Below are 23514 nucleotides of genomic sequence, written 5' to 3'. Positions count from 1 at the left end.
TTCTAGGATTTTCTCACATAGAGACATACAGAGAGCCACTTGTGTTCATAAAGAAAAGCAAAGAATTGAAGAGATTACAGAGACAATTTTAAAGGTAGTTTTGGTTTTTCATTATGGAGTACCACAAGGTCATGTTTTACTCTATTGTTGTTTTGGGATTATCTAAATGATTATCTAAGCTCACATTTAATTCCAAATGCATGTGCTTAAGACTTTTCCAGCATTCATTTTGATTTTAATTTCAATGAATTAATTGGTGTCATAAGTCCAAAGACATTATCAATATGGATCTACCTTATTAGTTACTTTACTGAAAAAGCTTGGTTAAATAGTTCTTGAATAATTTTGTCACTGGTCTGTAGGGCAGGGTGAGATGAGTGACCCTAGGTCATAGATTTATAGGGTCAGATATTGCCTTTATTTTAAATCATGATACATATTTTGTTCATCATGGGTTTTTTGCATTATTTTGATTTTTCAAAATACTCGATTGAAATATTATTTACCTTGCTTACTGAGATGTTTGGCACCCTGTTAAATTTTGCATCTGAGGCAAGCCTCCCACTTGCCTCAGCCTAGTCCCTGTCCTATATGATCCTACATGGACCGCATCCACAGCTTATCCTTAAAAAAAAAAAAAAAAAAAGAAAACTCAAGCAGTCACTTACTGTGAAATGTACAGGGTAAATCAAGGTGTAGCAGCAAAGGCTTGGAAATGGATGAATGTTGGAGGAAATGGCTCTGGGGTTGATAGGGTAAATGTAATCCATGTCCACAGGACAGGCAAGACTCCCTGGCTTATAATATTTCTGAATGACCAATGTTCTCCCAGGACAGCAGGAGGTTTGAAACGTTCATTATCTCTTTCAATTACTAGCTTTCCCGTTTAGTACCCTGGAGCAATCATTAACTAAAGAGTTCACCATGAATAAGCCAGAAAATATTTATTAAGCTCTGAGGACACATGCAAACTGGTGCTGGTGGCTATGACAAATACAGCAGAAGCACAGAGCATGGACTTGGATTTTCTCTAGCCACAGTCTATTTGGGTAGATAGGATATACATTCATGGTCCATTTTGAGAAAAATATGAAACCCAGTGGAACATTTCATAAGGTTTGCTAAGCTATTGAAAGGGGATTGGCCTGAATGACATCACTAACTAGTATTAGAAAGAGTGTACAATTTTACCCTACCTCAAATGGATGTATGCTTTCTTTGTCCATAGGCAGAAGGTGGAAGAAGTGAAACCCCTGGAGGGCAGGCAGTATCATATCTATGAAAATGGCACATTGCAGATCAACAGAACCACCGAAGAAGATGCTGGGTCATACTCATGTTGGGTAGAAAATGCTATAGGAAAAACTGCAGTCACAGCCAATTTGGATATTAGAAGTATTTTTATTTCACTGTTACTTTGCATGAATTGTCACATGGGTTCAGTCTGACTTCATTTGCCCAAATGGAATAATACAATTTAAGTTGGAGTACCAGATAAAGTTCTTTGAACCGTTTTTCAAAATTTTAGATTGGGTTTCATCTAAAAGATTATTGCAAGAATTACAAGGTATGCCAATGATATATGCACAGCTTCATCCTATTTTAAGAGGGAGCCAGGTGTCCTTAGTGACAGATGGCTGTCAATATTTAAAAATTACCTATTAACCATACTACACCATATTTCTGTAACTATATTTTATTTCCAAAACCAACTCAAGGTAATGGTACCAGTAATCAAGTTTTTGAGCTAAATATTTCACAAACTCATAACTTTGTAATGACTGAGTCATGACAGAATGAGGAGAGTTTTTGATCCTCTTTTTGAGTCATAGAGAGCTTTGTATTATTCATTCTAATTTCAGGGCACAGTCCTGGGAGCTGTTAATAGTTTCTTGGGCTTCACTGATATTTTGATTTTAATATTGCTCAGAGAATTTTCAAGAAAACACAAAACAGAAAGGATCTTCAGTATTAATAAGGAGCATTTTTGTTTCTTCTGTCATGTCCATATCCCAGCCTGCTTCTCACTTCCACCTAAATAAGGGAGAGCATATTTGTTTGATCATCTGTTTTCACTGATGCCACTTTTCCTCATACATATTCTGCTGTTGTATCCACTGATGTCTTGACATTTCTTTCTCTCTTCCCGTATATATCCTTCCTTCCTTCTTTTTTCATCGTTTTCCTTCTCTTTTGCCTTACATCCTTTTCTTATTTTATAGTATTTATCTCTTTCTGTGCCCTAAGTAAATCAATGTGCCAGCCCCACAGACTATATTTTTAAAGCACTCAAATACTCTCCCACAATATCTACTTATCTCTGATGTCTTCTACATTTTCAAGTGTCATGTACACTTTTCAAGATGCCCTCATGAAGTCACTGAAGATGGTGATGATTGTTTTTATACTTCAAAAAGTAAACCGATATCAAGGCTAAGCAACTCAGCTAGGTGTAAGGAGTGTGAAGCCTCGAATCTAAATGGAACTTTGCACTCCTATTGCCCAACACAGTGCTTGGCCCAAAATGGACCTCAAAACTGCTAGTGGCCAGAGAGATAGACAAGTTTAGAAAGTCTCAATATGCTGTAGTGTCTATTTTATATGTTAAAAATATATACGAATCATATCAATGGAGGATTAAGGACACTGTTTTTTTTACATATACAAAAGGCATGTTGAGAATGGAGTTAAGTGAGAGCCTATATAGTATAGCGTTTGAGAGCATGAGCTTTAGTCTCAGGCAGACTTGGGTTCAAATCCTGGTTCAGCCCGTTACCAATTAGGAAACCTTGTCTTATGGCTCAATTTCATTTTAGCCTTAAATTATTTTCTCTGTAAGGTGGGAGTATTAATATTCACAAAGTTGTTATAATTATAAAATGCCACAATGAATATGCATTACTTAGCAGAGCCCTGATAGAGAAGTGTTTATTAAATTGTATCTATTATTATTAAATGAATTTCTGGCTTTAAATTTAGACTTAGAAGTAGGATGTCAAATAATTCACTTAAAATTAATTCAATTTAATAGTCTCTTCAAGTTTTGTGCCTGGAATAACAATTAATTTTATTAATACTTTCCATTTTTAGCCACTTCCTTGAGAAAAATGTACATAGCCAATATCAGAGTATAATTATGGAATTGGAGGTCAGCTTATGCAATTGGTCTCTGGGAGGTCCTCAAAATGCCAAATGCCACGTTAAGAGTATACTTACTTTTAATATAGCATTAAAGAGTAAGGATTGCATGTTTTGAAACAATCATAATGAAGCAAACTTTTTTTAAGGCAGCCATACACCAATCTTTGAGTTTCATAATGTTGATAACTACAAATTTATTTTTGTTTCAAACTATCACTCCCTGTAATTCATTCAAAAGGAGATTTAAAAATATGTATTGAGTGCCTACGGTGTACAGGCTCCCTTCTAGGCTCTGGAGATACCGCAGTGTTACGAAACAGTCACAGGCCCTACTTTCCTGAGGCTTACTTTCTAATTCCTCACCTTCATGTTAATAGTTCATCCATTCATGGGCTTAAACATTTACCCTCAGGTTTCTGAATTAATAATAAACACGCTAATAGAAAATCAAATATCTTTCCCATTTCCTTTACAGTGCTTTGGTTATATATCCAGAAGCACTTGAAGGAGAAATTATGTTATTTTCAACTTCTAGAGACATTTGTTTGCTTATACTTTGCTTACTCCTTTCCCCAAGAAATAATGAAGGAAATTCCTAAACTGTTAGTTGATATTTCCACTTAAATTTTGTCAGATGTCCAAGCCTGGATGGAAAGAAAATAATAATGATATACAATGTTAGGAAATTACAGTGGGACAAACCCTGCATGAGGATTGGACTGTTATGGTGACAATTTGGGTTACTTAAATTGCAGGCACTTAATAACAAAGTAAGCTATGCTTAGTTCTAACTAATATCTTTGTTTGATAAAAACAGATGCTACAAAACTTAGAGTTTCTCCTAAGAATCCTCGTATCCCCAAATTGCATATGCTTGAATTACATTGTGAAAGCAAATGTGACTCACATTTGAAAAACAGTTTGAAGTTGTCCTGGAGTAAAGATGAAGAAGCCTTTGAAATTAATGGCACAGAAGATGGCAGGTAGGTAAACTATTATGATATGTTATAATATTTGCTTGGGGTGAACACTTTGCATTTGATAAAAAAAAGTTCTAGGTCAGGCGCGGTGACTCACACTTGTAATCCCAGCACTTTGGGAGACCGAGGTGAGTGGATCACTTGAGGTCAGGAGTTCGAGACTCGCCTGACCAACATGGTAAAACCCCGTCTCTACTAAAAATACAGAAATTAGCCGGACATGATGGCGCGTGCCTGTAATCCCAGCTACTCGAGAGGCTGGGGGACAAGAATCACTTGAACTCAGGAGGCGGAGTTTGTGGTGAGCTGAGATGAGATCACACCACTGCACTCCAGCCCGGGGGACAGAGAGAGACTCTGTCTCAAAAAAAAAAAAAAAAAAAAAAGTTCTAAAAATATTCATACGGAAGTAAAAACAAAAACTAAGTAATATTTCTGTCTTCAAGTCACTTCACTCTCCTATCATATGTTTATCATCCTGTTTTTGCTACTGACTTTTCACGTAACATGTATCATTCTATTAGTGTGTGAAATAGAAACCACTCTAAGTAACCGAGGAAGAATTGCATGGGCTTGGATGCTTGCAAAAAAAGGCTGAGAACTGCATAGGCTTGGATGCTTACAAAAAAGGACTGGAGGAGCTAGGCCTAGAAGAGGCTGCATATTAGTCTTCTAGGTTCTTGATCACAAAGCACTGCAGCTGCAATCCAGGTGTCTGGAAACTGCTGCCATCTTCATGGCCACCTCACCCTGTTGGTACTACTCGTGAGTCCTGCCACTGCCAACTCTCATGTCTGCCAGAACCACTACCTGTTCCCACTGGCCCAGAGAAGATGGCATCCATTTTCCTTCTACTTTTCAATCTCACATGAGTTTATTTAACTCACTAGCAAAACCTAAATCATATCTGGGATTCTTCCTGCCAGAAAGTACTGAGAAGTACACCTTTGAGTCTTCCAAACTCTGTATAGAGAACATAGACAAAATATGAAAGAGAACATATAGAGAAAAGTGTGAATGGATGCTTAATAGCACTAGATGATATTAAGTACATCAAAGAAATAAAAAGTCATCATTTGCTGAATGTCTACTCTCTTTTGAAAATATGAGAAAGTCAGCTTTGCGTCCTTTTGCATTATTAGTAAGGGTTAAAACTTAACCATCTTGGAGCCAAATCTCACCTCTCATTAGTTTTGTAATTTATTACCCTGTAAAACTACAAATCTGAAAATGTTTAGATAGGACATGTGCTGCTTGCATGAGACAGCAACACTGCCATGGGTAAGATCATGAATGAAGCTCAAAGGCTCAGATTCAAATCTCAGCTCAGTCACTTATTACATCTTTGAACTTAGACAAGCTGCTTAACATCTTTGTGCTTTAGTTTTAAATCCCATAACATAGTTTGAATTAAAAGTATTAAAAAGATACTTTCATTATAGGGTTAACAATACCAAGTACTTAGAAAACATTAACATACAGATCACTTAGAAAATACCAAGTGCACAGTCCATTTTTGCTCTTGTGATTGTACTACCAATTTCTTCATTTTTTTCTTATGACAAATTTCTTTTTTTAATTTTTGTTTTTCTTTATATCTTCTTTAAAAAATGGGATACATGAACAGAATGTACAGGTTTGTTACATAGGTATACATGTGCCATGATGGTTTGCTGCACCTATTGACCTGTCCTCTAAGTTCCCTCCCCTTGCCCTCCACACCCCAAAAGTCCCTGGTATGTGTGATTCCCCTCTCTGTGTCCATGTGTTGTCATTGTTCTTCTCCCACTTGTTTGCTGGGGATGATGGCTTCCAGCTTCATCCATGTCCCTGAAAAGGACATGATCTCGTTCCTTTTTATGGCTGCATAGTATTCCATGGTGTATATGTACCACAATTTCTTTATCCAGTCTATCACTGATGGGCCTTTGTGTCCATTTCATGTGTTTACTATTGTAAATAGTGCTGCAATAAACATATATATGCATGTGTCTTTATAGTAGAATGATATATATTCTCTTGGGTGTATACCGAGTAATGTGATTGCTGGGTCAAATGGTATTTCTGGTTCTAGATCCTTGAGGAATCACCACACTGTCTTCCACAATGGTTGAACTAATTTACATTCCCACCAGCAGTGTAAAAGTGTTCCTTTTTCTCCACAGCCTCACCAGCATCTGTTGTTTCTTGAGTTTTTAATAATCACCATTCAGACTGGCAAGAGATGGTGTCTCATTGTGGTTTTGATTTGCATCTCTCTGATGATCGGTCATGTTGAGCTTTTTTTCATATGTTTGTTGGCCATGTAAATGTCTTCTTTTGAAGGTGTCTGTTCATATCCTTTGCCCATTTTTGATGGGGTTGTTTGTTTGTTTCTTATAAATATGTTTAAGTTCCTTTTAAATTATGAATATTAGACCTTTGTCAGATGGGTAGATTGTAAAAATTTTCTTCCATTCTGTAGGTTGCCTATTCGCTCTGATGATAGTTTCTTTTGCTGTGCAGAAGTACTTCAGTTTGATTAGATCTCATTTGTAAATTTTGGCTTTTGTTGCAATTGCAATTGCTTTTGGCATTTTCATCATGAAGTCTTTGCCCATGCCTATATACTGAATGGTACTGCCTAGGTTTTCTTCTAGGGTTTTTATGGTTTTGGGTTTTATATTTAAGTCTTTAATTTGTCTTGAGTTAATTTTTGTATAGTGTGTAAGGAAAGGATTCAGTTTCAGTTGTTTGCATATGGCTAGCCAGTTTTCCCAGCACCATTTGTTGAATAGGAGATCCTTTCCCCAGTGCTTGGATTTGTCAGTTTTGTCAAAGATCAGATGGTTGTAGATGTGTGGTGTTATTTTTGAGGTCTCTGTTCTGCTCCATTTGTCTATATGTCTGTTTTCATACCAGTACCATGCTGTTTTGGTTACTATAGCCTTGTAGTATAGTTTGAAGTCAGGTAGCGTGATGCCTCCAGCTTTGTTCTTTTTGCTTAGGATTGTTTTGGCTATATGGGGTCTTCTTTGATTCCATATGAAATTTAAAGTAGTTTTTTTCTAATTCTGTGTAGAATGTCAATGGTAGTTTGATGGGAATAGCACTGAATCTATAAATTACTTTGGGCAGTGTGGCCATTTTCATGATATTAATTCTTTGTATCCATGAGGATGGGATTTTGTTTTTCATTTGTTTATGTGCTTCCTTACTTCCTTGAGCAGTGGTTTGTAGTTCTCCTTGAAGAGGTCCTTTGCATCCCTTGTTAGCTGTATTCCTAGGCATTTTCTTCTCTTTGTAGCAGTTGTGAATGGGAGTTCATTTTTGATTTGCCTCTCTGCTGGTCTATTGCTGGTGTAAAGGAATGCTTGTGATTTTTGCACATTGATTTTGTATCCTGAGACATTGCTGAAGTTGCTTATCAGTTCAAGGAGTTTTGGGGCTGAGACAATGGGGTTTTCTAAATATAAAATCATGTCGTCTGCAAACAGAGACAATTTGACTTCCTCTCTTCCTATATGAATACCCTTTATTTTTTTCTTTTGCCTGATTGCCCTGGCCAGAACTTCCAATACTATGTTGAATAGGAGTGGTGAGAGAGGGCATCCTTGTCTTGTACTGGTTTACAAAGGGAATGCTTCCAGCTGTTGCCAATTCAATATGATATTGGCTGTGGGTTTATCATAAATATCTCCTATTATTTTGAGATATGTTCCATCAATACCTAGTTAATTGAGAGTTTTTAACATGAAGGGATGATGAATTTTATCAAAGGCCTTTTCTGCATCTATTGAGATAATCATGTGGATTTTGTCTTTGGTTCTGTTTATGTGATGAATTACATTTATTGATCTGAATGCGTTGAATCAGCCTTGAATCCCAGAGATGAAGCTGACTTGTTCATGGTGGATAAGTTTTTTGATGTCCTGCTGGATTCGGTCTGCCAGTATTTTATTGAGGATTTTTGCATCAATGTTCATCAGCAATATTGGCCTGAAGTTTTCTTTTTTTGTTGTGTCTCTTCCTGGTTTTGGTATCAGGTTGATGCTGGCTTCACAAAATTAGTTAGGGAGGAGTCCCTCCTTTTCAATTGTGTGGAATAGTTTCAGAAGGAATGGTATCAGCTCCTCTTTGTACTTCTGGTGGAATTCGGCTGTGAATCCATCTGGTCCTTGGCTTTATTGGCTGGTAGACTATTAATTACTGCCTCAATTTCAGAATTTGTTATTGGTCTATTCAGGGATTCAACTTCTTCCTGATTTAGTATTGGGAGGGTGTATGTGTCCAAGAATACATCCCTTTCTCCTAGATTTTCCAGTTTGTTTGCATAGAGGTGTTTATAGTATTCTTTGATGGTAGTTTGCATTTCTGTGGGGTCAGTGGTGATGTCCCCTTTATCATTTTTTATTGTGTCTATTTGATACTTCTCTCTTTTCTTCTTCATCAGTCTAGCTAGTTGTCAATCTATTTTGTTAATTTTTTTCAAAAAAAAAGAAAAACCAGCTCCTGGATTCGTTGATTTTTTGGAGGGTTTTTCATATCTCTATCTCCTTCTATTCTGCTCTGATTTTAGTTATTTCTTGTCTTCTGCTAGCTGTTGGATTAGTTTGCTCTTGCCTCTCTGGCTCTTTTAATTGTGATGTTAGCATGTGGATTTGAGATCTTTCTAGCTTTCTGATGTGGGCATTTAGTGCTATAAATTTCCCTCTTAACACTGCTTTAGCTGTGTCCCACAGACTCTGATACATTGTGTCTTTGTTCTCATTGGTTTCAAAACACTTCTTAATTTCTGCCTTAATTTCATTATTTACCTAGGAGTCATTCAGGAGCAAGTTTATCAATTTCCATGTAGTTGTGTGGTTTTGCATGAGTTTCTTAATCCTGAGTTCTAATTTGATTGCATTGTGGTCTGAGAGAGTGTTTGTTATGCTTTACGGTTTTTTGTATTTGCTGAGGAGTGTTTTACTTCCAATTATGTGGTGAGTTTTAGAATAAGAGTGATGTGGTGCTGAGAAGAATGTATATTCTGTTGATTTGGGGTGGAGAGTTCTGTAGATGTCTATTAGATCTGCTTGGTCCAGAGCTGGGTTCAAGTTCTGAATATCTTTGTTAATTTTCTGTCTCATTGATCTGTCTAATATTGACAGTGGTTTTAAAGTCTCCCACTATTATTGTGTGGGAGTCTAAGTCTCTTTGTATGTCTCTAAGAACTTGTTTTATGAATCTGGGTGCTCCTGTATTGGGTGCATATATATTTAGAATAGTTAATTCTTCTTGTTGAATTGTTCCCTTTACCACTATGTAATGCCCTTCTTTGTCTTTTTTGATCTTTGTTGGTTTTAAGTTTGTTTTGTCAGAGACTAGGATTGCAATCCCTGCTTTGTTTTCCTTTCCATTTGCTTGGTAAATTTTCCTCCATCCCTTTATTTTGAGCCTATGTGTGTCTTTGCATGTGAGATGGGTCTCCTGAATACAGCACACAGATGAGTCTTGTCTCCTTATCTGATTTGCTAGTCTGTGACTTTTAATTGGGCTATTCAGTGCATTTACATTTAAGGTTAGTATTGTTATGTGTGAATTTGATCCTGTCATCATGATGCTGTTTGGTCATTTTGCTCATTAGCTGGTGAAGTTTCTTCATCATGTCATTGGTCTTTATATTTTGGTGTGTTTTTGCATGACAGGTTCTGGTTTTTCCTTTCCATATTTAGTGCTTTTTTTCAGGAGATCTTGCAAGGCAGGCCTGGCGGTAATGAAATCTCTCAGCATTTGCTTGTCTGGAAAGGATTTTATTACTCCTTCACTTGTGAAGCTTAGTTTGACAGGATATGAAATTCTGGGCTGAAAATTCTTTTCTTTAAGAATATTGAATATTGGCCCCCACTCTCTTCTGGCTTGTAGAGTTTCTGCTGAGAGGTCCATTGTTAGTCTGATGGGCTTCCCTTTGTAGGTGACCTGGCCTTTCTCTCTGGCTGCCCTGAACATTTTTTCCTTCATTTCAGCCTTAGAGAATCTGATGATTATGTGTCTTGGGGTTGATCTTCTCATGGAGTATCTTAGTGGTGCACTCTGTATTTCCTCAATTTGCATGTTGGCCTGTCTTGCTAGCTTTGGGAAGTTCTCCTGGATAATATCCGGAAGTGTGTTTTTCAACTTGTTTCCATTCTACCCATCTCCTTCAGGTACTCCAATCAGTTGTAGGTTCAGTCTTTTTATGAAGTCCCATATTTCTTGAAGGCTTTGTTCATTCCTTTTCATTCTTTTTTCTCTAGACTTGTCTGCACACTGTATTTCAGCAAGGTGGTCTTCAAACTCTCATATCCTTTCTTCCACTTGGTAGCTTTGGCTATTGATACTTGTGTATGCTTCACGAAGTTCTCCTGCTGTGTTTTTCAGCTCCATTAGGTCATTTATATTCCTCTCTGAACTGGTTATTCTAGTTAGCAGCTCCTGTGACCTTTTATCAGGGTTCTTAGCTTCCTTGCATTGGGTTAGAACATGCTCCTTTAGCTCAGCATGGTTTTTATTACCCATCCTCTGAAGCCTACTCCTGTCAATTCATCTGCCTCATCCTCCATCCAGTTCTGTGCCCTTGCTGGAGACATGTTGTCATCATTGGGAGGAGAGGCCTTTTGGGTTTTTAGCATTTTTTTCTGTTGATTCTTTCTCGTCTTCATGAATTTGTCTACCTTCTATCTTTGAGGCTGCTGACCCTTGGATGGGGTTTTGGTGGGAGATTTTGTTGTTGATGCTGTTGTTGTTGCTTTCTTTTCTTTTTTTTTTTCTTTCAGTGGTCAGGTCCACCTTCTATAGGGCTGCTGCAGTTTGCTGGGGGTCCACTTCAGTCCCTATTCATCTGGTTCACTCCTGTACCTGGAGATGTCACTCAAGGAGGCTGGAGAACAGCCAAGATGGGTGCCTGCTCCTTCTTGTGGGATCTCAGACCTCAAGGGTCACCAACCTGTTGGCAGTAGGATCACTCCTATATAGGGTGTCTGACAATCCCTGTTGGAGGGTCTCACCCAGTTGGGTGGCACGGGGACTAGGACCCGTCTAACAAAGCACTTTGTCCCTTGGTGGAGGGGATGTGCTTCACTAGGGGGAAACCAACTTGTCTGGGCTGCCCGGATTCCTCAGAACTACCAGGAGGAGAGGCTAAGTCTGCTGGTCTGCAGAGACCATGGCCACCCCTCCCCCTAGGGGCTCAGGCCCAGGGAGATCTGGGTTCTGTCCCTGAGCCTCTGGCTGGAGTTATTAGAGTTCCTGCAGAGAAGCCCCACCCAAGGAGGAATGATGGGTCAGGGTCAGGCCTGAAAAGGCACGCAGGGTCTGGCCTGAAGAGGCATTGATTCTGCCACAGTGGGTGTGTTGGGATGTGGGGGACATGTCTTGGGACCGAGCCATCCAGCTTCCCTGGCTCCAGCAGGGGAGAAAGCACAGCCTGGAGCTACAGATATGAATGTTGCCTTTCCCCCACCCAGGGAGCTTGGAGTGTCAGGCAATTGTGATTCCCAGTGCTGGCTGCTGCCCCTCTTCTAAGGAGCTCAAATGGCTTAGGCAGCAGGCAGCTGCAGCTGTGGGGCTGGCCTCCCCTCCCACCAGGAGCTCAGTAGGCTTAAGCAGATTCCAGCTGAGAGGCTGTTGAGAATCTGTGGGGCTTCGGGGTTGTGATGCTAGACCCAGTGGCCTGAGTTTGTGAGTGGGGTCTTCCAATCCATGGGTTTCACAGTTCTGTGGAAAAAGCACTGTTTCCCCCGCTGGGTAGCACACTCACTCACCGCCTCCCTTGGCTGGGGGGAAGGGTCTCCCCTGCCCCGTGTGGCTCTCAGGTGGACCACTGCACCACACTCTTCTTCCCTCCTCTCTGTGGATCATGCCAGCCTCCTAGTCAGTTCTTATAAGAGAAACCTGGATACTTTGGTTGCCAGGGAAGGATTCATACACTTACTGTGGTTCTTTTCTATGGGCGCCTCTGAACACAGCTGTTTCTAGTTGGCTATCTTGGTCCTGCTCCCTGCCTCCGCCTCCCCCAGCCCCCACTGCCCCACTGCCTTCATTTCTTCATTCTGCTTGTCTCATTTCTGTTGCTTGCTTGGTCTATCTTGGTATTTATGTGTGAGCCAGCTCTATGCAAAGGCATTGGTCTCAGCCTTGGTACTTAATTTATTCTCTCCCCTCCTTCCTATATATACAAAGGTTTGCAGAAAGGCAGTGTATGTATTACAACCAGTTCTCATTGAAACACAAAATTAATTATATACTTCTAAAGGCTACACTTTGCAATACAGATCTCCAGCCTCAGGTTAGGTCTCTGTTGGTCTGCCAACTGCTCAGATATGCCTACATTCTGCCTCTTTTGTTACTACTGCCTGACTATCCAGGGTCTTCCATGTGACCTCTGGGCTACAGCCAAGAAGGGAATCAGAGACACATGGCTGGTTGGTAATATGACATGTACATTTAGGCTTTGACCCCAGAAGCCCTAAGCAACCTTTTCATGTGACCCAGTTTTACAGTTCCTGCAGGATCCGAGAGCTGACACTGGAATGAACCTCTGGCTATCTGAGTGGACTGAGCAAGTGACACAGGTGTTCTGCCAATTTCCCTAAACAAGTAACAGGGATAAAGGACAATAACCTTAGCTCAGAAGAGGCCCCAGGAGCAAGGAAGGCTAGGAGTCACTGCTGCTGGCTGGCCCTGACTGCTGCCAAGGGCAGGCATGGAGATATAGCAGGGAGTAGAAGTCACAGGTATCTGCTAAATTTCTAGAAGGCCATATCAGTAACCTCATACTTCTTACCTTCTGCTGAGACACCTTCTCCTTATTACTATGCAGAAGACCAGAAGCTTTAACCTAAAGGGAGGTTAAACTTCTAATCAAATATACATGGTGAACAATGAGAAGTGAAAATTCCTTCTTCTCGCTTGTCCCCTTTCTTGTGTAGGGATGCAGTAAGTGCTGGGAACTGCCACTCTGAACCATTAGACCTATGGGGCTTCATGTTATGTTAGTACTTCCCATACATGCTTTCTCTCTTTAGCCCTCACAGTAATGCTATTAGGTAGATTGAAATGCCCCCCAAGGAATTTTCTGTGGATTTCCAACCTGCAGGTGGCTATAGACCATACAGGCTATAGACCATACACTATGGTTATGAAACATGAAATGGAGCATGGATATGAAACCATTTTTAGAATTTATATCATGCTTAACAAAGGTAATGGGGACTGTTCATGACTGTAGGCAAAGGGAGGGACCTAGCCCTGTGGGAGAGACCACTGTAGCATGAAAAGTGGGATATACTGATAACTAGGATGGCGTGGGAGGAAAGAGCATTGAGAATCCAGTGGGAGGGTTTTTCCTTGGCACCAAATAGGAGCTTCTTTTTTTCCCCTTCCAGAAATAGTGGCAAATTAATGAGGGAGGGGAGAAGTTGAAGATGCAAAGATGAAGATGCAGTCATAGTGAAAGGTCTCTTTCTAACAAATTAGGAAAGAAGGTAATTTGTTCAAGCAGAGAGGCAGGAGAAATGGGAGTTGGGGACATTAAAACACCAACCATGAGAAATGTGATTAGCAATAAGCCAAAAATGAATGAAATCAACTTGATTAATATTATTAGTAACACTCTCTGAGCACATACTCTGCCAGGCTGTATGCACTAATCACTTTATGTGCTTTACCTCATTTAATTCTCCTAAAGAGAAAGAAAATATTGTTATCCCCATTTTTCAGATGAGATGAATTAGGCTCAATGTTTTGTTCAAGGTTGTACAAATAATAATTGATGGAACTGAGCCGCAAACACAGGTCTCCAAAGAGAGAATCGTTTTGTCATAGTGCCTTCAGGCAAACACGGATATTACTCAGCTGAACAGGGTAAGACAACAATGGCTGCTGACATGGATTAGGGACTAGCAGACTGGATACTGCAGATGAAGGAGTTGAGTGGTTTTAGTGGATAGATTTCTCAGGCAAGGTAATTAAGCGGGTGAAGGCAAACAAAGGAAAAGATTGGGACACAAAGATGTGAAGATGTTTTTAGCTTCTTCTAAGAGTTCAAGTGCTATGAGAGTAGAAATGATACAACTTTTTAAAGCAGAATCCAGCTGACCTATGATGGGAACATAATGTGAGAGAGAAATAAGTGATTGTGTTCTTAGGCATGGAGAATTTGGAGCTGTCTGTTACTGCAGCACAATATAGTGTGACCCTGCGAAGGCAAATAGTTGTCTGATTTTGATGTGTGACAGAATTATCTAGGCTTCATGTTCAAATGCAATAGCCCTTGCCCCATCTCCAAATGTACTGATTTGGAACCTGGACTGAGGCTGGAACATGACATTTTTAATAAGTTCTTTAGGTATACCATACCTACCACATTTCAAGGACTAGTGAGGCACCCAACCTTGATTAATTTGAGGCACCTAAGGTACATTTGTGAGACTGGAAACAAGGCATAATGCAACCATGACTTGCCAAAAAATTGGTAGCTTTCTTCTCTGGCCTGAAGCACCCCATGCCAAGGTATAAATCTTGGCAAGATTTCAGCTACTATGGGCCCTCTTGCGGGGCACAAAAGCCCTATTTCCAGAGGTTATTAAAGTATATTCTTTCATCTAAGAAGGTAAATTTTTCAAAAATTGTCAGGATATGCAGTATTCTAATATTGTATCAAATGGACACCTGACTAACATGACCTGACATGTTAATTCATGTCAAAGTTTTATTATGTCTAGAATTATAGTGAGATTCTTGATGTAACAATTCAAGGTAATATTGGTTGGCAAATCTTTCTATTATTGGTGGAGGAATAAGGGCTGATTCTGTCTATAATCAAAATAACTATGTTTCATTACACTGCAATTTAAAGTAGATTTATATAATTCAAAATTCTCAGCATTTTATATGAAATGTACATAAAAATATTAATTATGTGAGCCTCCTTTCCTCCTCACAAGGATAACACTATTTAAATTATTTCTACAAAATGCTAATTATTATGAATACATTTTAAATTTTATGGAACGTGAAAAATACTTTAATAGTTATCTCGACAATCATACAGGGTAAAAGGTGAAATTTATAAAGAAGCAATTTTCTTATAGTAAACCTGATCACAAATTGGTAAAAGAACAAATGATAAAAAGCGAGGTGAAATGATTTGCAAAAAGAAGTACTACACTGCCATCTACTGTTCAAATAAGTCATATGCTTTAATTGCTATCAGATCTTAATGTGCATTGTACTTGGGAGTAGAGGGGCGGAGAAAAGAGAAACTTGTGAAAAACTGAGATTATCAGACTCCATCTCAGGTATTCTGGTTCTGTGGAGTGGAGATGGAATTCAGAATCTGCCTTTGTAAGAAGCACTCCAATTGAGCTTATATAGGTGGTTCCCTAAACATACCTTAAGAATTACTCAAATATATCTTGGCCATTGTAAGGTATGATGCACTCTTTAAACATGCCAGGCAACACACAGTTCCATCACTGACCCATGCAAACAGATGGTTAGATTTCATAACAATTTTTAATGTTATTTTGTTTATGGCTATGTAGACATTTGTGTATGCTAGAATAATTCTTTATCTCCAGGTTTCAAATGTGGCATTCTCTAATCAAATTTGCATTGCATAAAGTCGTTTTTCACTCTTAGATCGTTTTCGATGAGGATTATGCATTTTTAAAAGAATTGGGTTTCTATTTTTTCAATTGTTTTCCTTCTCATCATGTACTGACTTTTTTTCTGATAGGATAATTATTGATGGAGCTAATTTGACCATATCTAATGTAACTTTAGAGGACCAAGGTATTTACTGCTGTTCAGCTCATACTGCTCTAGACAGTGCTGCTGATATAACTCAAGTAACTGTTCTTGGTAAGTGCACTAACTAATGAGAAATCTGTTAATTTCTTCATTTCTGATTAAATTTCATCGTTCCTGGCTAATAAAGCTAATGATTCTTTGAGCCCCTGCACATATATTGTTAGTTTCAAATTTTTGTTTAAAAAGCAACGCAATTTCAAATCCTTTCTCCTCTTTTCATATAAAAGAAATTAATTAATGCTTAATTTCTTTTCCCTACGTGTGTTAATTTGCCAATAGCAGTGGGAGGTAAGTGATGCTATCAGCAGAAAGAAAAATAAAGCACGCTTGAGTTCCTAGCACTCTTGAGCTACTCTTCCCTGGTGTACAAAGAAATGGGGCTGAGAAATGGAGGTGGGCTAGACTGGAGGATCTCAATAGGGGTCGAGAGGTGGATGCACGGTGGTCATCTGTAAACCAAAGGCACAGACTGAGTTCCCAGGGTTCCAGGAAGGATGGAGAGGAACTTCCAGCATTCTACAAAGGAATGTCTTTGTTTTTTTTGTTGTTGTTGTTAGTGAAAGTACTAATTAGGAAACAGTGTGCACACTTCACTAGTGTAATCAATGCAATTACTCCTGAAATCACCAATGTTTAAAGCTCTTAGACTATCTGCTGGATGTTTTCCAAAATTTCCCTTCCAGGTTCACTCTCTACCAGCTCTTTGACCTAGAAAGGTTGCTTGTAAAGACAACATCAGCAAACCACTTGCCTTCCAGCTATTATTTGGTTCAGCAAGTGGAGGGCCATTTGGAGTGTTGTATTGATTCTCCCTACTCCGTCCCTGTGGACTGGCTGTGTCCCACTGCCAAAGTCATGGCTTCTGCAGACAGGGTCTCCTCACACCATTCCTTCTGATGGGGCTCTAGCAGCTGCATCCCACCACCAATATTTCAGGTCTCTCTCACACCCAGCCTACTGAACATCCTGCCCACATCTTTTTAAAGATGTTTTATTAAAACGTTTTGGAACTATCCTAAATTTGTGTGAGTTATTCATTAATTTTCTGCAGGGACGCTAACAGCTACAGACATTTGTTCTGTTTCAGTGGCCACCATTTAGTCTTTCTTTTAGTTTGCAGATATTCCTTAAAAGTATTGGTTTTGCCTACCCTTCTTTATCATATGTCTACATTAATCATTGTTAATAACAGACCTTTGTGTCTTTAGCACTCCAGCTGTTGGGGCCGTCTGTTAGGTTCCAAACAAGGGAGGTGGTGGTACAGACCGAGGGAGAAAATTCAGTCTCTTCTGAGAGGCTGATAAAAAATGGATCAACAGGCTGGATCTCTTCAAGTAAAGCGAATGGCCACCCTGTCTCGGGTGAAACAAATGGCCATCAAGGTTGGGTTCTAAAAATAAAAGAACAGTTTCCACTTATAGAAGGTATGGATTTGTAGAGTTGTAGAGTCGGCTCAGTAGAATTATACATTTAGGCAAAATGTTTGGCCGTGGGTATTTGAGCATTTTCAGGTCTTTACAAGCAGAAACGTTTAATCCCCTAGTGATGATTTTGACAATAATTCATCAGATAAAGTAATTGAGCTTCAGATAAACTGGAATTCATCCCAGGCCCAGTGAGTAGAGGGGTAAGTATCAGGCTCCTTGTGCTTTGTCCCTAAGTATTTTGAGCAATCTCAGCCACCAAAGGGACTGGGTCTCCTACTGCTTGATGCTCCCCTTCTCAATTTCCTTAGAAAATTTAAAAGTTCATTCTTGAGATTAGGCTGCCATTTTTGGAACTATTAATTTTTTTAAATTCTACCTACGATTATATGTACTGTTTATATATGCAGTAATTTACCAATGTTTACAGAATAAAAATAAAAATAAATTTTGGAGAATATTATATTTAAAATTTACATTCTTTTTTTTTAGACAAACTTCTGATTTACCAAAGCATCTCTCAACAATTGACAATAAAAAAATAATTATATAGACACATATGAGGTTTCTAAAAGACTATGTTTTACCCCCTGGAAAACAATTTTTAAAAGTACATACTTGACCCCCTTTAATCAAAAGTTATTTTTAAAAGCCTTGATATAAACATGCTTTCAGGATATCATTTTTTTAAAGTTTCAGTTGCAAGTTCATCAATTCTAGCTCCATATGATTCTCAGAGGAGCCAGATTTTAATGTCAGATGCAATACGCAGCCTTAGTTTATTTCAGGAAGCTTCAGAAATTAGTGGACTCAGTAAATACTGAAGAGAAACCAAAGTCCTCTGAGCTCAGAGATTCTGAAACCTGTTGAAGAATTAACTTTTTATTTATGGCTTTAATGTTTGGACACAGTCATGAACCACATTTTTAAAAAAACATGTTCTCTATTCTGAATTGGAAACAATGCTTTTTGTCAATGTAAATTTCTAACAATTAGCAAATATTCAAGAGGAGCAATAGACGGTGCTTTCCACTTGGAGAAGAAAGAGCCCATTGAAAGGCTACATTAGATAATATCTTCCTTTTCTCTTCTGCAAAAAGATAAAAGTCCTCCAATACTTGAGAGAATTCAAACCCAATTTTCAGAGTAAATACCATTAGAAATAAGATTTTTTACTGTTGCTTTATTTTCAAAGTACCAGAAATTTTCATTTTCTTTAGTACTCAAAAATTTGTGATCATTTACTTACTTAATTTTCCAGTTTCTGTCACAACATTTAACAATGCCAAATCTCCCTGTTCTGATATAAACTGACTTCCTGCTCTTTTTGAGAACTCCAGGTTAAGAGGGTATCAAAGTTGCTATAATGAAAATTCATTGTTATCAATAATGATAAAAATCCAACAGAGTTGCAGAAAAGAAAGCAGAGCTCATGTTCTCTTTTTCTATAACCATAAGACCTAATTTTTACTGATTTAATATAATAATTATACACGATTGAAGTAATAATATCTTTTTCACTGATTTATTTAGTTATAAAACATTTATGTGTGAGGCACTGTGGGCAATGCAAAGCTTAATAAAATATGACCCCTATTCTTGGAGATGAATCAGGCATATAAACAAATATGTACTGGACAAACAGAAATGATTCATTTGAGATACATCATGTTTCTCAAACTTGGGTATACCTAATCACCATCCAAGGAACTTGTTTGCAAATGCAGACTCCTGGACCCACCTTCCTTGGTAAGCCAGAAATAGGGCCTAGGAATTTTCATTGTTATTAACTATTCCTAAAAGAATTCTGATGTCCCTGGTCAAGGATAACCCCTTGAGACTGTAATCAGAGAAGAGGGAGGTAATATGGTCCATTGGGGAGTACATGTGAAGATGCTGCATTTTACAAAGAACCCCAGACCCCAGAGCCTGATGCGATTGAACATAGTGGAGACATGGGCCCAGAAAAGAAGGGTTTTTATGGAACCAAACTGGGGTCCACCAACCCGGTGCAGTAAGACCAGGTATCTATACTGAGGTTTGCAGTGGGAGAAAGGAAGACTCTTATCTGCAGGGCACCAAACAAGAACTGGTCAGCTCATGCTTAAGTCCCAACCTCCTCAGTGGCTTGCAGGTGAGGGTATTTAAAAGCAGCAGTAAATTTCAGGAAAGCAAATGCTACAGGCAAAATAGTAAATTAGTACATTGAGGTTACACATTGGTTTATGCCTAAAAAGGGTGAGATATCTTGAAGTGGAGATGGGGCATGGCTTACAGGTCATAGGTGGATTCAAAGATTTTCTGATTTGCAATTGGTTAAGGAAGAGAAGCTTTGTTTAAAAATTGGGAGTCAGTCAAAAAGAATATTAGCTCTGGCTCATGGATGTGGCTCCCTTTAGGCCCTCAGGAAGAAATTTACAAAAAATGATGATCAGAGCTCAGACTTCAGTTTCCCTTTATCTGAGGTCTCCGTGCCAGCAAATTTATTTGGTGAGAGTCTGGGTTCTACAAAAACAACTTAGAGACATATATTAAGATGTTATCTTCAGTTTCTATAGGAGAACCAAACATCCCTGTGATTCTAGCTTCCTTGGCTATTGTTTAAAGCTGCTATTACCTCCGTTCTTATGAAGTTGTTTATTTACTTCTTAGGGCTAGCTAGGTGCCTGAATTACCCTTGAAACTCCACCTTTCCCTTCCATATATGGGGCGGGAGGCGGGTGTGCTTCCCAGGTCCCTAAGAGGGTGGTACCTCCTCTGTCTCAGGGTAGCTGGCAATGTGTCTGAGGAAGGGAATCAGGTAAACAAAGGCAATTATCTACATTTTCCCTTCCTTTATTAATTAGATGTTCCGGATCCACCAGAAAACCTTCACTTGTCTGAAAGACAGAACAGGAGTGTTCGGCTGACCTGGGAAGCTGGAGCTGACCACAATAGCAATATTAGCGGTAGGAAGACTTGGGATAACTGTTTTCATTACTCTAGATAGTCAAAATTAATAGTGAAGTCATTTTTTAACCACCCTTAGTGGATTATTCTTTTTATAACATCCTTTTGAACTTTTAATATTGGGTATAAATTTCGGTATAACTTATCCATACTCCATACATTCTAATATTTTTTTCCCTGTTCATACTACCAGAGTATATTGTTGAATTTGAAGGAAACAAAGAAGAGCCTGGAAGGTGGGAGGAACTGACCAGAGTCCAAGGAAAGAAAACCACAGTTATCTTACCTTTGGCTCCATTTGTGAGCTACCAGTTCAGGGTCATAGCCGTGAATGAAGTAGGGAGAAGTCAACCTAGCCAGCCGTCAGACCACCATGAAACACCACCAGCAGGTATGCAGGTTCTCACATCAGGTTTCTAACAAAATATTTGTTTGTCCCCATCTTTGAACATCTAAAAAAAAAGATTGATAGAGTAATGTAGGATTTTAGATTTCTCCAAATAGTGTTAACAGTTCTGTAAACAGCACACAAAATATTCAAAGCACACAAGTTTCAGAAGTGTTACATACGAGTTCGATAAAAGCAGGAAATTAGGGGAGTGACATATGAAAAAAACCCATTACTTTCAGTTATTTCTGATGGCTAAATATCAAGTTTAACCAGATATCATCAAGTAAGTTCTAAATTAAAGTTCAATATGTATGCATCTAACATTATTAATTTTTACGCATTCAGTGTCTTTTCTTGTGTTTCAACATCAATCTAAATTTCCAAGATGCGTTTGAAAAAATCTCAAGGATGACTGCTAAAATTTGTATTACTTAATTGTTATTGATCATCAGTATGGTCATAGCACGATATTTTATTTTTCGTTGGCTAAAATAGATACTCTAGTACATAATTTCCTTTTTGGACTGAGAAAAAGCAAGTGAAGGTTATAACTGAATCAGATAGAAATTAACACTTGTGTGATTTTAGTGTATGTCAGCCTTTGCACTAAACTCCACATTTAGCTATTGCTAATAAAACGAATCCATCTAAAAATATTCATGACTACTTTACAGGTTTTATTCATTTTGATGTCCTTAAAACTCGGCTGCTGATATTAATACATGGTGTTTATTTTATTCTTCTAAAGGCAAATATTCACAACATATGTTTCTAATGACAATTCTAACAGAAAAAATAGGGCAGGCTTAAATTAAAATATATTTTTTTAAAAAGCAGGTTCAGAATTTTAAAAAGCAGTTTTAAAAATTTTAAAAGCAGATTCAAAATTAAGACATATATAGTAAACCATCTACTCTCCACTGGATAATAATTATTTCACTCCAAGAAGACTATTTTACTCTTTTAAATAAAATACATATTTAAAATCTACCTTAAATCTTTTTAGGAACTGGACCAGATATAAATTAATAAGTACAATCAAACTTATTTAATTATCTGTGTTTTTTGGGGGGAGGAGTTGTGATATGATGACTTACCTATGGGTTAAAAGGAAAAATAATGTTAATGTTTTTAATTTTTCAGCTCCAGATAGGAATCCACAAAACATAAGGGTTCAAGCCTCTCAACCCAAGGAAATGATTATAAAGTGGGAGGTGTGTATTCCTTAATATGTTATGTATTTCTTTGTGCTCTTTTCTCTTCCTCTTAGGTCTGCATGCTAACTACAATGATAGCACAACATTTTTTTAAGAACAAAGATAAGATTTGGAAATGAAATGAACTTGTGAGTCATCATCATAAATTTTAAAGATCATTGTGATTAAAATGATGTTATGAAATCGAGTTTAACGCTGGTCAACAATTTAGGGAAGATTATGCAGATTGATTCAGTTGTAATACATTACCAGAGTTTCAAATTATTAATAATTTAATTAACAATATTCTAGATTCTCTTCCATTCAAAAAATACTGAAAATCTTTAATTAATTTAGTATAATCTACTAGATATTATTCATATCAAACTGATGACCCCCCAAAAAATATTCGCTACTCATTAAACACCAGTAGACATTTTGTATTCTCCTCTCTAATAATTCTGAGGATGATCTTGTGAAGAAAGCATCACGAACGCCTTATTCTAGATCTGGAGATGGCATCCAGGATTATGAATGTCTTGCCCATCACCACACAACCAGAAATCCACAAAGCTAGGATTTATATATGAGGATCTTTGGACTCCAAACCTCACTTTTTCCTCCTTTACATATCTCTGTTAAATGTTATTAAATAGACTTCACCATTTGAATTTTGCATAAAAATGCCCATCTACCCAGATAATTTTAATTATTCTAGGGTCATTTCCAAATTTCTTCTGTAACAGTGGGGAATTTTATTTTCCCTCTACTACTTGGATGTATTCAATGACCAGTATATTGGCTTACCTAAAAGGAAATTATCATTCAACCATTCTGATGAGTAATAGGCCTCCAACATTGAATTTATAAAATTTTGTGTAAACATAGAACATTTTTAATGTATGCTGAAATATACTAATTTATTTCCACAATTCATTCCAAGTATAAATTTTTGGAAGAGTTTTAAAATGCACAAAGTTTAGTTTGCTTTTTATCCTCGTATGTTGGTCTTTGTACTCATTACACAATCACATGGCCCATACTTGCAAAATATTTAGTCAATATTTTTTAGATCAGAATTAGCTCTTTATTTCCACTTCAGTGAAATTAAGTTTTACAAGTTTAAGATGTGGAAAACTTTTTTTAAAATGGTAATACATAGAAATGAAATATATTCAATAATATTATTTCTTTCCTTGAATGTGTGGTTATAAATAGTTACTACTACATTGTCTTGATAATTACTTAATTTGTAGTCTAAAATGATGTTAGTCTTTTAGGGTATATCTGTATTATCCTCCCTTAAGTTCCATAGAAATTTTCATAAAGTAGATAATACAGTTGGTTAGATATCAATAATACTGTGTATTTGCCGGTCAGTTCCTCAGAGAAGCACATCATGTTCCAGTAACATTAGCTCATTAATCCTCACTACTCCTTTGGGAGGGCTGTGGTCCATGATGGTGTCAGTCTTATATGTCATAAAGAGAAACTGGGAATCTCAGAGTTTAATGACCTCACCCAGATGCCATGGGCTGAGTCATACGGAAAGAAGGCCAGAAATCTTCAGTCTTTTTGACTGCTCCTCTCACTCATAAGTCATTTTTTATTACCCCAAA

General features: G+C 37.9%; 1 protein-coding gene across 11 annotated transcripts in view; it reads left to right on the top strand.

Moving 5' to 3' along the window:
• CHL1 (cell adhesion molecule L1 like) overlaps positions 1-23514 on the top strand; it is a 213735-nt gene that overhangs the window by 166128 nt on the left and 24093 nt on the right. For all 11 annotated transcript variants that reach the window (XM_054482123.2, XM_054482122.2, XM_054482117.2 and 8 more), the window contains 6 exons: positions 1229-1395; positions 3959-4124; positions 15862-15986; positions 20206-20307; positions 20502-20699; positions 21843-21913. In XM_054482123.2, the coding sequence (XP_054338098.1) occupies positions 1229-1395; positions 3959-4124; positions 15862-15986; positions 20206-20307; positions 20502-20699; positions 21843-21913 (829 nt within the window). The remainder of the gene's footprint in view (positions 1-1228; positions 1396-3958; positions 4125-15861; positions 15987-20205; positions 20308-20501; positions 20700-21842; positions 21914-23514) is intronic.

Source organism: Pongo pygmaeus, chromosome 2 (assembly GCF_028885625.2).
Source record: "Pongo pygmaeus isolate AG05252 chromosome 2, NHGRI_mPonPyg2-v2.0_pri, whole genome shotgun sequence".
Taxonomy (NCBI): Eukaryota; Metazoa; Chordata; class Mammalia; order Primates; family Hominidae; genus Pongo; species Pongo pygmaeus.
This window is presented reverse-complemented; position numbering and strand designations above follow the sequence as displayed.